The sequence below is a fragment of the Pleurodeles waltl genome, chromosome 3_2 (genome assembly GCF_031143425.1).
Source record: "Pleurodeles waltl isolate 20211129_DDA chromosome 3_2, aPleWal1.hap1.20221129, whole genome shotgun sequence".
In the NCBI taxonomy this organism is placed as follows: Eukaryota; Metazoa; Chordata; class Amphibia; order Caudata; family Salamandridae; genus Pleurodeles; species Pleurodeles waltl.
In genome coordinates this window covers 99462848-99476462 of record NC_090441.1, presented here as the reverse complement: position 1 = coordinate 99476462, position 13615 = coordinate 99462848, and the positions used below count along the sequence as shown (strand labels likewise).

The 13615-nt window shown below is 45.8% G+C and overlaps 1 protein-coding gene across 2 annotated transcripts in view; it reads right to left on the bottom strand.

The window, feature by feature from the left end:
• Window positions 1-13615, bottom strand: part of GTF2I (general transcription factor IIi) — a 1115084-nt gene that overhangs the window by 153699 nt on the left and 947770 nt on the right. For both annotated transcript variants that reach the window (XM_069226909.1, XM_069226910.1), the window contains one exon: window positions 12927-13110. In XM_069226909.1, coding sequence (XP_069083010.1) covers window positions 12927-13110 — 184 coding nt within the window. The remainder of the gene's footprint in view (window positions 1-12926; window positions 13111-13615) is intronic.

Genomic DNA, 13615 nt, shown 5'->3' with positions numbered 1-13615 from the left:
TCCATCTTCGATTGTTTTCCCCGCAGAGGGTGAGGTAGGAGTTGTACTATAGTAATAGTGCCCGCGCAATGAAAAATGTAAGTATGTACCTATTAAAGGATTAAGTAATATATATACAAATGTACAAAATTGAAGGTAACTTCTGAACTGCTACAGGCTTCCGGGGAGGTGGGTGGGTCCATGTGAATCTCAGCGACTGATGCCACGAACAGATGTACACTGGGTAAGTGACATTTTCAGTTCGATGGCATCTGTCGCTGTAGATACACATGGTATGCATAGACTAGTAAGCAGTTAGTTCCCCATAAGCGGTGGTTTAGCCTGTAGGAGTAGAAGTTGTCTGAAATAGAGTTCTTAATACAGCTTGACCTACTGTAGCTTGTTGTGCGGATAGCACATCTATACAGTAGTGTTTGGTGAATGTGTGAGGCGTAGACCAAGTGGCTGCCTTACATATTTCTTGCATTGGGATGTTTCCTAAAAAGGCCATTGAAGCACCTTTTTTCCTTGTTGAATGTGCCCTGGGAGTAATGGGCAGTTGTCTTTTTGCTTTAAGGTAGCAGATTTGGATGCATTTAACTATCCATCTGGCTATACCTTGTTTTGATATTGGGTTACCTGCATGAGGTTTTTGGAATGCAATAAATAGCTGTTTAGTTTTTCTGATGTTCTTCGTTCTGTCAATGTAGTACATTAATGCTCTTTTGACATCTAATGTATGTAGTGCTCTTTCAGCCACAGAATCTGGCTGTGGGAAAAATACTGGTAGTTCTACCGTTTGATTTAGATGGAATGGAGAAATAACTTTTGGTAAAAATTTTGGATTAGGTCGTAGGACGACCTTATTTTTATGTATTTGTATAAAAGGCTCTTGTGTTGTGAACGCTTGAATTTCACTTACTCTTCTTAGAGATGTAATGGCGATGAGAAAGGCAACTTTCCAGGTGAGGAATTGTATTCCGCAAGAGTGCATGGGTTCGAAAGGTGGGCCCATGAGTCTTGTTAGAACCACGTTTAGGTTCCATGAAGGAACAGGTGGTGTTCTTGGTGGTATAATTCTTTTAAGCCCTTCTATGAATGCTTTGATAACTGGTATCCTATACAAGGAAGTTGAATATGTAGTTTGCAGGTATGCAGATATTGCTGCAAGGTGTATTTTAATAGAAGAGAAGGCTAGCTTTGCTTTTTGTAAATGGAGCAAGTAATTTACTATATGTTTTGGAGTTGCCTCTAGTGGTTGTATCTGATTATGATGGCAGTACCAAACAAATCTTTTCCACTTACTTGCGTAGCAGTGTCTAGTGGATGGCCTTCTGGCCTGCTTTATGACTTCCATACACTCTTGGCTAAGTTGTAAGTGTCCGAATTCTAGGATTTCAGGAGCCAGATTGCTAGATTCAGCGATGCTGGGTCCGGGTGTCTGATCTGTTGGTTGTGCAGATCCGGTTTGTTGGGCAGTTTGATGTGTGGTACTACAGACAGATCTAGCAGTGTTGTGTACCAGGGTTGTCTTGCCCACGTTGGTGCTATTAGAATGAGTTTGAGTTTGTTTTGACTCAATTTGTTTACTAGGTAAGGAAGGAGAGGGAGAGGAGGAAAAGCGTAAGCAAATATTCCTGACCAGTTCATCCATAGGGCATTGCCTTGGGATTGCTTGTGTGGGTATCTGGACGCGAAGTTTTGGCATTTTGCGTTCTCTTTTGTTGCAAATAAGTCTATTTGTGGTGTTCCCCAGAGTGTGAAGTAGGTGTTCAGAATTTGTGGGTGGATTTCCCATTCGTGGACTTGCTGGTGATCTCGAGAGAGATTGTCTGCCAGCTGATTCTGGATCCCCGGAATAAACTGTGCTATTAGACCAATTTGATGGTGGATTGCCCACTTCCATATTTTTTGAGCTAACAAGCTTAACTGCGTTGAATGTGTTCCTCCTTGTTTGTTTAGATAATACATCGTTGTCATGTTGTCTGTTTTGACAAGGATGTATTTGTGGGTTATGATTGGTTGGAAAGCTTTTAGTGCTTGAAAAACTGCTAATAATTCTAGATGATTTATATGCAGTTTTGTTTGATGTATGTTCCATTGTCCTCTTATGTTGTGTTGATTGAGATGTGCTCCCCACCCTGTCATGGAAGCATCTGTTGTTATTACGTACTGTGGCACTGGGTCTTGGAAAGGCCGCCCTATGTTTAAATTTATACTGTTCCACCATAGAAGCGATAGGTAAGTTTGGCGGTCTAGCAACACCAGATCTAGAAGGTGACCCTGTGCTTGAGACCACTGTGAGGCTAGGCACTGTTGTAAGGGCCTCATGTGCAGTCTTGCGTTTGGGACAATGGCTATGCATGAGGACATCATGCCTAGGAGCTGTAGTATTGTTCTTGCTTGTATTGTTTGGTTTGGAGACATGTGTTGAATGACCCTGTTGAAATTGTGGATCCTTTGTGGAGTTGGCGTTGCTACTCCTTTTGTCGTGTCTATTATGGCTCCTAGATATTGCTGTACTTTGCTTGGCAGAATGTTTGATTTTGCAAAGTTGACGGTGAACCCTAGATTGTAGAGGGTTTGTATGACTTGATTTGTGTGGTTTGAGCATTGTGTGAGCGAACTGGTTTTGATTAGCCAGTCGTCTAGATACGGGAACACATGTATTTGCTGCCTTCTGATGTGTGCAGCGACTACTGCTAGGCATTTTGTGAATACTCTTGGAGCGGTTGTTAAACCAAAAGGCAATACTTTGAATTGGTAATGTATTCCTTTGAATACAAACCTTAGATATTTCCTGTGTGATTGATGTATTGGTATATGGAAATATGCGTCCTTGAGGTCTAGGGTTGTCATGTAGTCGTGTTTTCTGAGCAATGGTAACACTTCTTGTAGTGTGACCATGTGAAAGTGGTCTGATTTGATGAATGTGTTTACTACCCTGAGGTCTAGAATTGGTCTCAGTGTTTCGTCCTTTTTTGGTATCAAGAAGTACAGTGAATAAACTCCTGTGTTTATTTGTGTGCTTGGTACTAATTCTATTGCATTTTTTTGCAGTAGTGCTTGAACTTCTATCTCTAGAAGCTGTGAATGGTATTTTGATAAATTTTGTGATTTTGGTGGTATGTCTGGAGGGAATTGCATGAATTCTATGCAATAACCATGTTGGATAATTGCTAGGACCCATGTGTCTGTAGTTATTTTGTCCCATGCTTCGTAATATTGATGTATCCTCCCCCCCACTGGTGTTGTGTGGGAGGGGTGAGTGACGTGTGAGTCACTGCTTGTTGGTAGTGGTTTTGGGGCTTTGAAATCTTCCTCTATTCCTAGGAAATTGCCCCCCTCTATACTGGCCCCGAAAACCTCCCCTGTACTGTCCCTGGTAGGTGGGCGGTGCGGACTGTGAGGTGCTAGCTTGTGTGGCCTGACCCCGAAACCCTCCTCTAAAAGGTGTTTTGCGGAAGGTGTTATAAGATCCTCTGCTCTGCGGGGAGTAGAGTGCGCCCATGGCCTTGGCAGTGTCAGTGTCCTTCTTGAGCTTTTCTATGGCTGTGTCGACCTCCGGACCGAACAGAAGTTTCTCGTTTACTGGCATGTTAAGCACTGCCTGCTGAATTTCTGGCTTGAATCCAGACGTTCTGAGCCATGCGTGCCTACGGATGGTAACCGACGTATTAATGGTTCTTGCGGCCGTGTCTGCTGCATCCATGGAGGAGCGTATTTGATTGTTGGAAATGTTTTGACCCTCCTCAACAACCTGTTTTGCTCTTTTTTGCAGATCTTTTGGGAGATGTTCAATGAGATGCTGCATCTCATCCCAGTGGGCTCTGTCGTATCGCGCTAGCAGCGCTTGTGAATTTGCGATGCGCCACTGGTTTGCTGCTTGGACAGCAACCCTCTTCCCGGCTGCATCGAACTTCCTACTTTCTTTATCTGGGGGAGGTGCATCCCCAGAAGTGTGTGAGTTTGCCCGTTTTCTGGCAGCCCCTACCACCACAGAGTCTGGTGGCAGCTGAGAGGTGATGAATACAGGGTCCGTAGGAGGCGCCTTATACTTTTTGTCCACCCTAGGCGTCACTGCCCTACTTTTAACTGGCTCCTTGAAAATGTCCTTTGCATGGCGTAGCATGCCTGGGAGCATCGGCAGGCTTTGGTAGGAGCTGTGGGTTGAGGAGAGGGTGTTAAATAAAAAATCATCCTCTACTTGTTCCGAGTGTAGTTCCACATTATGGAATAGTGCTGCTCTAGCCACCACTTGTGAGTAGGCTGTGCTGTCTTCCGGTGGTGATGGCCTAGTTGGGTATGTGTCTGGGCTGTTATCAGACACTGGTGCGTCGTACAAGTCCCACGCATCCTGATCTTGGTCATCGTGGCTCATGGCGGTGTGAGCTGGCGAATGTGACGGGGTGTAAGTTGGCGAAGCCGGAGTTACAGGTGGAGGCGAGGGAGGAGGTGTTACCTTTTGTGCTGTTTGTTGCTGAGGAGTAAACTGAAGCGTTCTCTTTCGTTTGACAGGTGGAAGGGTACTGATCTTCCCAGTCCCCTGCTGAATAAAGATACGCTTTTGCGTGTGATCCACGTCAGTGGATTGCAGTTCTTGTTCAAATCTATGTTTCTTCATTTGAGAAGACATAGAATGCTCTTCAGTGTAGGAGCCAGAAACAGGGTCTGATGTCGCTTTTTTCGGCTCCGAAAACCCTGTCGATTGTTTTTTCGGCTCCGAGGTAACCTTCCTCTTTTTCTGTGCCGAAAATTCTGGGCCTCTATGGTCTTCGGCGCCACTGTCTCGGCGTCGATCCGTGTCGACACCGAACTCTCGGTGTCGATGCTTCTGTTTAGCACTCTCTCGGTCTCGAGGAGGCTGCGTGCCGGTGTCTCGACCGGAGTCGGACGATCTCGACACTGAATGGGCCTTTTTCGGTGCCGATTGTTGGTCACCGAGAATTTGGGTGGAGCCATGGCCGGTTGGCAGTGGCGTCCCCTGGGCCTTCTTTCCTTTTTTAAGGTTTGATCTCGACGTCTTACTCACAGTTCTTGTAGAGTGTAGCTCGTCGGAGTCTGAATCCTGGATGGAAAAGGATTCCTCCTGTTCCTCTTCTGTCTCGAACTGTCGACGCTCTTTTGGCGTGGACGCCATCTGCAGTCTTCTCGCTCGACGGTCGCGCAGAGTTTTTCGGGACCGGAACGCCCGACAGGCCTCACAGGATTCTTCGCTGTGCTCGGGTGACAGGCACAGATTACAGACCGAGTGTAGGTCCGTATAAGGATATTTGTTGTGGCATTCGGGGCAGAATCGAAACGGGGTCCGTTCCATCGGCGTTGTCCTCCACGCGGTCGGGCCGACTAGGCCCCGACGGGGTGCCGAAATCTACCCCGAAGGGCACCGAAGCGCTTCGATGTTCAACGCGTCGTTGTATGTGTCTATCTCTAACCGGATCGCAACGATACCGTCGAAAATCTTCCGTCTTCAGCTATCTTTCCGTTCCGAAACTCGGAGCGACAGGAACACGTCCGAACCCGATGGCGGAAAGAAAACAATCGAAGATGGAGTCGACGCCCATGCGCAATGAGCACAGAAGGTGGAGTCACTCGGTCCCGTGACTCGAAAACACTTCTTCGAAGAAAAACAACTTGTAACACTCCGACCCAACACCAGATGGCGAGCTCATGCATACCATGTGTATCTACAGCGACAGATGCCATCGAACACTTTATTTCTCAGATAACCCGGGGATTAGAATTTATAATACAGCAGAGCTTTCTGCATGTTGGTCACCTACGCTTAATGATTGATCCTATATTAGAACATAAGTTCAAAAGAAAGGGGTGTGCTGGTCAAGAAGAAGACCTTCTCTACACCACAGCTAGATAAATCACAACCACACTTTAGAGATTCACTTACTTCAGGTAGTATGCGACATGAAGATTCTCTTTAACACGCCTTTAGATAAATGGAATTTTAAATTTGATAAGGGCAGTGTTCATTGATATAACATATTAGGCTACATTAACATCAGATTTTGGCCGACACATGCTGTTGAAATTCAGGAAATAACATTGTTTCAAGACATGATCACCCCAATCCAAAAAGAGGTGGCGGTATTGCCTTAATTTACAAAGACTCCATGAATATCATTAGTTGCAATAAAATCACAACTGCAGACTCAGAACTAATGGTGATACACTTTGTAATTAATCGTAATTAACCTCTGGCAATAATGATAATATATTAACCTCTGGGCCCAATTTGTTGTGAGATATGCGGACACAGCTTTTAACCTCTTATACAAAATGTTTTTTTTCAGGCATTTGAAAATTCATTTCGATGACGAAGGTGATCCCTTGGTAAAACAACTTCTTAGCCATTTGAATCACTGTGGCTTAAAGCAGATAATCAATACCCTCACAAACAGCTGGTCACATCATGGACCCTATGCGAGTACTGTTTATAACAACAGTGGCACTCTCCATCTGCCCTATGGTCTGGTCAGATCAGTTCCTAATGGTATGTGAATTTTAGCTTAGTCTTTTACTTCAGAAAGAAGGAGATCAACAGGCCTTACAGTAGGTAACGGAGCAAGTTAAGCCATCAGACTCTAATAAACCCACAACCCTGCCTAGGGTCCACGCAGGCTCGTTTGTCAAACCTTAGCTCAACACTGGGTAGCTGTGGATTCTAGCAGTCAGGCTGAAACAAAGTAACCAGTGTAAACCATTTAAACAACAACAAAACAACTGGACAAAAAAGTAACAACTCTCAAAAAGTTGGACACCAATTTGTACAAAATACTGTATTTTTTGAAGTTTTAAAGACCAAGACAAAACAGGTCCACCAGGGAGTTACAGAGATCTAAATACCGTGAACAAGCAATGAAAAATTCAACAAATTTGACACTAAGAAACGTTTTCAAGAACACTTTGAAAGTTGAATGCAGTCACTTCTTTACTTTGGTAGGCCAGCTCCAGCACCACCTCTGGCAGGAAGCAGGTCAGGGGGACCAACAAGGTCCCAAAGAACAGTTACCCCCAAGAAGCAGCAGTCTCCAGTCCAGTTCCGGCATTAATGGCAGCTTGCCATTGACTTCTCTGAAGTGGTATTGATGCAAAGGATACAGGATGCTGAAAATACCTAAGGATGCTGTGCAGTTGACTCAGGACTTCCTGGGCTAATCCTCAGTCCATGGTCATGGTGGGGTGGCCACAGGGGTTCGATGTCAATTGAAGTCCTCTTTGGTCCAGCAAAAGTCCAGGGGTTTAATTTCCACCAAAGCCCTCTTTAATGCAGTGGTGACAACTTCCTATGAAGTGTGTCATCTAACTATCCCAGAGTGTTCGATTTTGCCCACTCTCGAGGGCTGGACCCTTCTCTTGGTGTGTGGTGCTTAATAGCTCCCCCTAGGGGTGTGGCTACCTCTGAGTTACACACCTACCGGAAAACTGATATGACCAGTGTTTTCCCCATGCTATCTTGGATATCATTCTGTATACCTAGACAAAGGAGCAGTCCCTCTTGTGTGTGCTTGCCATTTGCTCATCAAAGGGGGCTTCCTTTTTAAGGCCCGCTTTTTGGGCTCACACTATAAGTAGCTTTTCCTGCTAAGAGCAGATAACAGCTCCCCCAGCATATTCTTTGTAGGCTTTCCTGGAAGTTGGTTACACTTCTTCACAGGAGGCCAGAAGGCGGTCTTGAGGCGAGACCTTTGTGTGCAACTGCAAACAAGCACTGGAAACCTTGGGCAACAAAGTGGCAAATTAGTAAACTTGCACTTTGCTCGCCAGTGACATTAAATTCGATGTAACCACTAAATCAGATTTAGTGCACTGATCCTTTTGATACCTTGAAGTACCAGCTTTAGTTTTCCCATTCAGAAGTTAGCAGGCGGAGATTTCAACCTGTAACACTGCACTTGGGTCTGCTAGCCTTTCAACAGTAGGTTTCTAAGTATCAAATTAATTGAATTTGTCATTGCTTAAATGTGATTACGTGAAAAGCTGTGATCTACTATTTCTTTTAATTATTTATCACTCTGAAACCCTCTGGTGAATCTTTTTTCGTTTTGCTGCCTATAAAGTTATACAAATTATTTACCATTTTTATAAATTAGTCTCAGATTTACGGAGAATCTTGTCTTTCTTGTTCAATTGTTTTGGTGGTGTTTCAATGATTTACACTTGTTCCTTTATTAAAGCCTAACTGCTCAAAGCCACAGCTAATCAGGCTTGAGCTAAGGTTTGACAGACAAGCCTTACTGGATCTAAGATAGGGTTGTGAGTTTATTACATGGCGAGGTCTCACAGCCACACCACAAAATAAAGGAAAAATAACTTGCCTTTAATCACAGTTCTCTCCCACTGGAATCCTCAAAGGCATTACAATTGAATAGTCTGGCCCATGCGCAGGGCTTCCTGTCCATGTGCATGGGCGGGACTGTCAGTGCTTAGGACTAAAGATGAGGATCCCTTGGAAGAGAAGGAAACGTTTCTCACCTGTAATCCCAGTTCCCTTCAAGAGGAATTGATTGATCAATGGTCATAAGAAATTAATAGTCCCGCCCACGCGTAAGTACAGGATCGCAGCACGTGGGCGGACTATTCAGTGATTATGTCTATTGATGAGGATCTGCTGGAAGACAACCACATTTCCTCTAGATGAGATTCCAGGCGGGGCAGGTGGCATCCTGGGTGGAACCATAAAACCTTTAATGACTGAGACCCTTAAGAGTGAAAATTCTTCCCTGTCCTTAAGGTGAAAAGCAACTGCAGCCAAATGAAGTCTAATGGATGCATAGGCATGGCCCGTTTTTTTTTTTTTAAGTGAAGCAGAGAAAGTTTTGGAATGTTGCTTGGAGAGGGGTATGTGCTTGGGAACACATTAGTGCACAAACCTTTTTCCATTCTGTAGCAAAGAGGAATCTTGTTGTAGGCATGCAAGCCTCCTTTAGGATGGTTATGCACTCTGGAGGTGGGTTGAGCTAGCCAAATTCTAAGACTTCAGGAGAAAAATTGCAAGATTTAGCTGCTAGGGGTTCAGGTGCCTTAGAGTGCCCTGGTTCTAAGTGAGACGGTCCAGCAAGGTGTACAGCTTCTTTCGTGGCACCACAGAGAGGTTGAGGAGGGTGGTGAACCAGGACTGTCTGGTCCAGGTGGGGCCCACCAGGATGATGGTGAGGGATATTTGCAGAAGCCTCCAAACAAAAGGAAGAAGTTGGAGAGGAGGAAAAGAGTAGGCAAATATCCCTAACCAGTTTTTCCATAATGCATTTCCCATGTACTGTGGGTGTAGATACCTGGAAGCGAAGTTGGGTCATTTTGGGTGGTGGCAAAGAGGTCTACATCAGGAGATCCCCACCAATGGAAGTACGAGAGTAGGGCTTACGGGTGTTCCCATTCATGGGCACGTTGCTGCATCCTTCTCAGAAGGTATGCAAAATTGTTATTCACTTTCAGTAGGTTTCCCGCCAGTAAAGAGACTCTGTGATGGAGTACCCAAACCAAATGGCCTCGACTAATGTAGGCAACTGTGGAAAGTGAGTGCTGCTGTGCTTCTGTAGGTCGAATATGGCAGTCATATCGTCTCTTCAAATGAGGACTACCTTGTGCTAGATGTGGCATAGAGTCACCTTATCTTCTAGCTGGATGGGCAAATCCTATAATTGTGCCTCCCAGCTGGTGAAGGTGGCACCGGATGGTCACTTGAGGCACTAGGTCGAGAAAGGGCCAGCCTTGCAATATGTTTTTGATGTTATACCACTCCAGAGAGTGAGAAATGTGGGCCCAGATCAACACTAGATCCTCCCAGTGAAACATCTGGAAGTAGGAGTGCTTCAGGTTGAGGGCGGTCATGAAGTCACCTTGCTGTAGAAAAGAGATGACACCCTGGAGTGTCACCACATGTAAGGGCTCTGGCAGGATGTATTTTCTTGAGGGGTCTGAGGTTGAGTATGGGTCTGAGAGAAGTATCCTTCTTGGTAATGAGAAAGTAAAGGGAGTACACTCCCTTGCTATAGTGGTGGAGCAGTATAAGCTCTATGGCCCCCTTGTGAATAAGTGCCTCTACTTCCTCCTGAAGGAGGCGCTGATGATCTGGGCAGAAGCTGTGTGCTGGGACAGAAAAGTCCTCAGCATGGTAAAAGGCATGTGCCCCTGCCCCAAGTAACCAACTGCACTGTTGTCTGGAGCCCTAATACTGACTTTTGTGTCACAGGTAAACAAGCATCATGTGTGTGCTCTACGACATTGGCTTGTCTCATGGATTGTGCTCTTGTTGGACCGAGTGGGATGCCTTAAGCGCTACCTTCATAGTGGTGAAAGACTATCGCCTTCACCAAGAGATGAGCAGCATGAGTACAGTGGTGGCAAGATACTGAGTAGTGATCAGTAGAAGTTAACAGGTCCTTACTACCCTGTGTCACTGGAGTGAGGCTTACAGTCGAACTCACCTTTTTTAAAAGTTCTGCTGCTGAATGCTTAACTCACTCTTTGTCTATATCAGGTAGATGTGGAGAGCTGAACAGCGCAGGAGTAATGACTGTGCTTGATATATTTGTGACTGGGAAGGGTACATTATTAAAGATAGAGATAGAGCAGTACTCTGTGGTGCATGTGGGATTAAAGCACGTGCTGAGAGTAAGTATGCCTCTGAGCAATACATTAGAGATGTAGGACTGTGCAGTGCCTGTGCTGGGTATGTGTGTTTAGGAGAAGTAAAGGACATGAAGGGTGAAGTCTAGTGCAGCATGCACATGCAATATGTGTGCTGACAGTGTGTGTGTCTTTGTAAACAGCGCATTGAGGTGCAATAAAGAAAGGCTATAGTAATGAACAGTGCTCACATGGTGAATGTGTGTGCTGAAAGTATGATTATCTGTAGTAGCGCAATGCCTGGAGGTAACAGTACTGCAGAGTATGAGTGTTGTGAGAGTACACTAAGTGCTAGTGTGCCTGTGGTGGTACTTTACATAGAGGACCCTGGGTTCCATTATGGGAAGCTCAGGTCTGGCTGGTGAAGACATGAGGAGTGGAGGAATTCCCCAGGATTTGTGTATTGCTGCATTCCTGTGAGCTGGGTGGGACACACACTGGAGGAAGGGAGGAAGAGAAAGAGACTTCCCCTTTACACTTAAAAGGGTGCGCTGTGATAGATCACAAGGAAGGGGCCTGGACACATCTCCGTGAGGGGAAGAGTGACTTACCTCGTCTTCCAGGAGTGGGGGCAGCTTCAATTGGTGGGAAAAGCTGCCAGCGCGGCTTGGAAAGAGGGTGCCCTCACCTGCTGCTGCTTGTACCACAGGCACAGCCTGACTTTGCCAATCTAAACTCTTTGCACTGCCGAATGTTTCAACACTGCCACAGCGGGTGAGACTAGAATTGGGCTCACTGCCGTGGCACCATAGAAATTTTTTACTACTTCCTGAAAAGTCAAAGGGGAACACTTGTGTTCAGCCTATTAATGAACATTCCCTGGATGTGGCCACCGGTGAATGGGGAATAACCTGAACCACGTTAGAAGTTAGAGGATAGGAAAGGGATATACATGACAACTACAGCTCTGACCTCAAAGGGTTTGTGTTGTTGCTCATGAATGTCACCATTGCTTTGAATGTGTAGAATCAGAAATAAAATATATATATTTTTTCTTTCTAAAAGTAAGTATTGGACTGGACACTGATTTAGTGTTCATACTGTGTGCAGTTTGAGTTATGAATTGTGTTAACTTAGCTAAATCTACATTCTGCCTCCCCCCATTTTCACCCCTCCCCCCATTTTCACCCCGCTCCACCCCCCAAGGAAGCCTTTGTCTGCTCTTCCACAGCTACCACTGAGAGTCAAGTGCAGAAGAGGTACTTGGCCCAGTTAATCAGAATCCACAGTTGAGGGTCCATTGATCGGAGGTGATTTTCACCCACCATGGCAGAAACCCTTGCAGTCTTCCCCTTGTGGTTAGGGGAAGCATCAGCGAGTTACTGCATGGCGGGGCTGGGCCCCTTGTTGGCCCAACCTTTGCCACATATCATAGTTATTCCATGGGTCGTCATGTGGCTGTGGGTCGAAATGTGCATCATAAGGGTCATGAAAGGATCCTGGACTGTCTCCCCCTCTGGACCCCCTACCCCCCAAGGCCAGAGTGTGGGGATCCCTATGGTGAGAGAGACACAGGGTCAGGAAGTGGGAGGGGTGCGGCAGGGTGGAGAGGAGGTTGGGCGGAGGGGAAAGATGAGGTTGTGGTGGCCAAGTCAGAGGTAGCAAAGGACTGGCACCTTTGTCTTGTTGCATCATCTATGGTTGTGGCTCCGCTGGCATGGCCAGGGCTTCCTCCAAAGTTAGTTTCCTTTTGGGCAGAAGGGATTATTTTAGCTTCAGTGGTGGCTGCATAAGGATCAGGCCAGATAGGAGACACAGCCATTGTTATAGCGAAAAAAACACAATCTAACAATGGGGCCAATGTCCATGAGTATTACCAGTAACAGGTGGAGTCACAGAACCTCGTGACTCGAAGATTTCTTGGAAGAAAAACAAGCTGCACATGTCCGAACCCAACACTAGATGGCAGGGGCATGCAGAGCATGTGTGTTTACGGCTACGTATGCCACAAACACCAAATTCGGTGTAAAGAAGTACAATGCATCTCCAATCCCATGCGACTAAGTCATTTAAATACTATGAAACAGGTGTTCCGTTCAAAGGTGGGGTTAAAGATAAGGTGGGTAGGGCGCCAGATCTTTCAAGTGGCACGAGCTAATAAAAGATTGATAAAGTCACGGCTCAGTATGAAAGTTAAAGCTTGCTAGCTGCAGATAGGCAGACGACGTGCCCCTTATACTACAAACCACGGCATTGTGAAATGCTGAAATATGGTGCAGAGCATAGACACACGAATGCCTTCGCACAATCAGAAATCACAGAAGTTTAAATGCACGTAGAAGTCAAGAGGAGGAGCACCATACCTTTTGATGATAAACTTGATCTTGTTTCTGTTTCGGAGGATTTTCTCCAGCCTTGGAATCCCAAAAGTCGATGGCCGCCGGAAAGGGACCCCCTCTGGCAGGCCTTCAACGTAGAAGTCTTCAGGGTACGATTCGAAGAGCGCAAACGGGACGGTGTAGGGCTTGTCGAGACCCAGCGCTTCCCCTAGGACACAGAGAGACAACGTGGGCTAAGAGAACGGGCGCGCTCTGCGAGCAGTGATCATGCATTTATTGAAAAAAACAAAACCATGGGAAATAATAAAAATGCCATCTGCCTGAAGGCGTAGAACCCTATGTGGGGCTTTTATCGATCTACAGACGAATAACTAGAAAGCTGTATCTCTATAATGCTACCCTTGCACTACGGCTCACTGCTCGGGGTACCGCAGAGGCACATGCTACGTTACTACCGTCGAAGCCTCGGGCCCACCCCTTCACAGACTGACCGGCTCAAGAGCGGGCGAGCACGGAAATCAAATATCTTCTCACTCACGGAGGTGCTAAAGTGTGGCAAGCCCTCAAATACTTTAGGATTCCCATGGTTGATGGGCGAGGAGTTAATTAGGGAAAAACTATTTCCACTAAAAGTAGCAAAGAGAACTACCTGTCAAAGGAATGTATGATGTACGCCATACAAAGAGAAACGCCTCTAGGCGCTTTTTAAATTT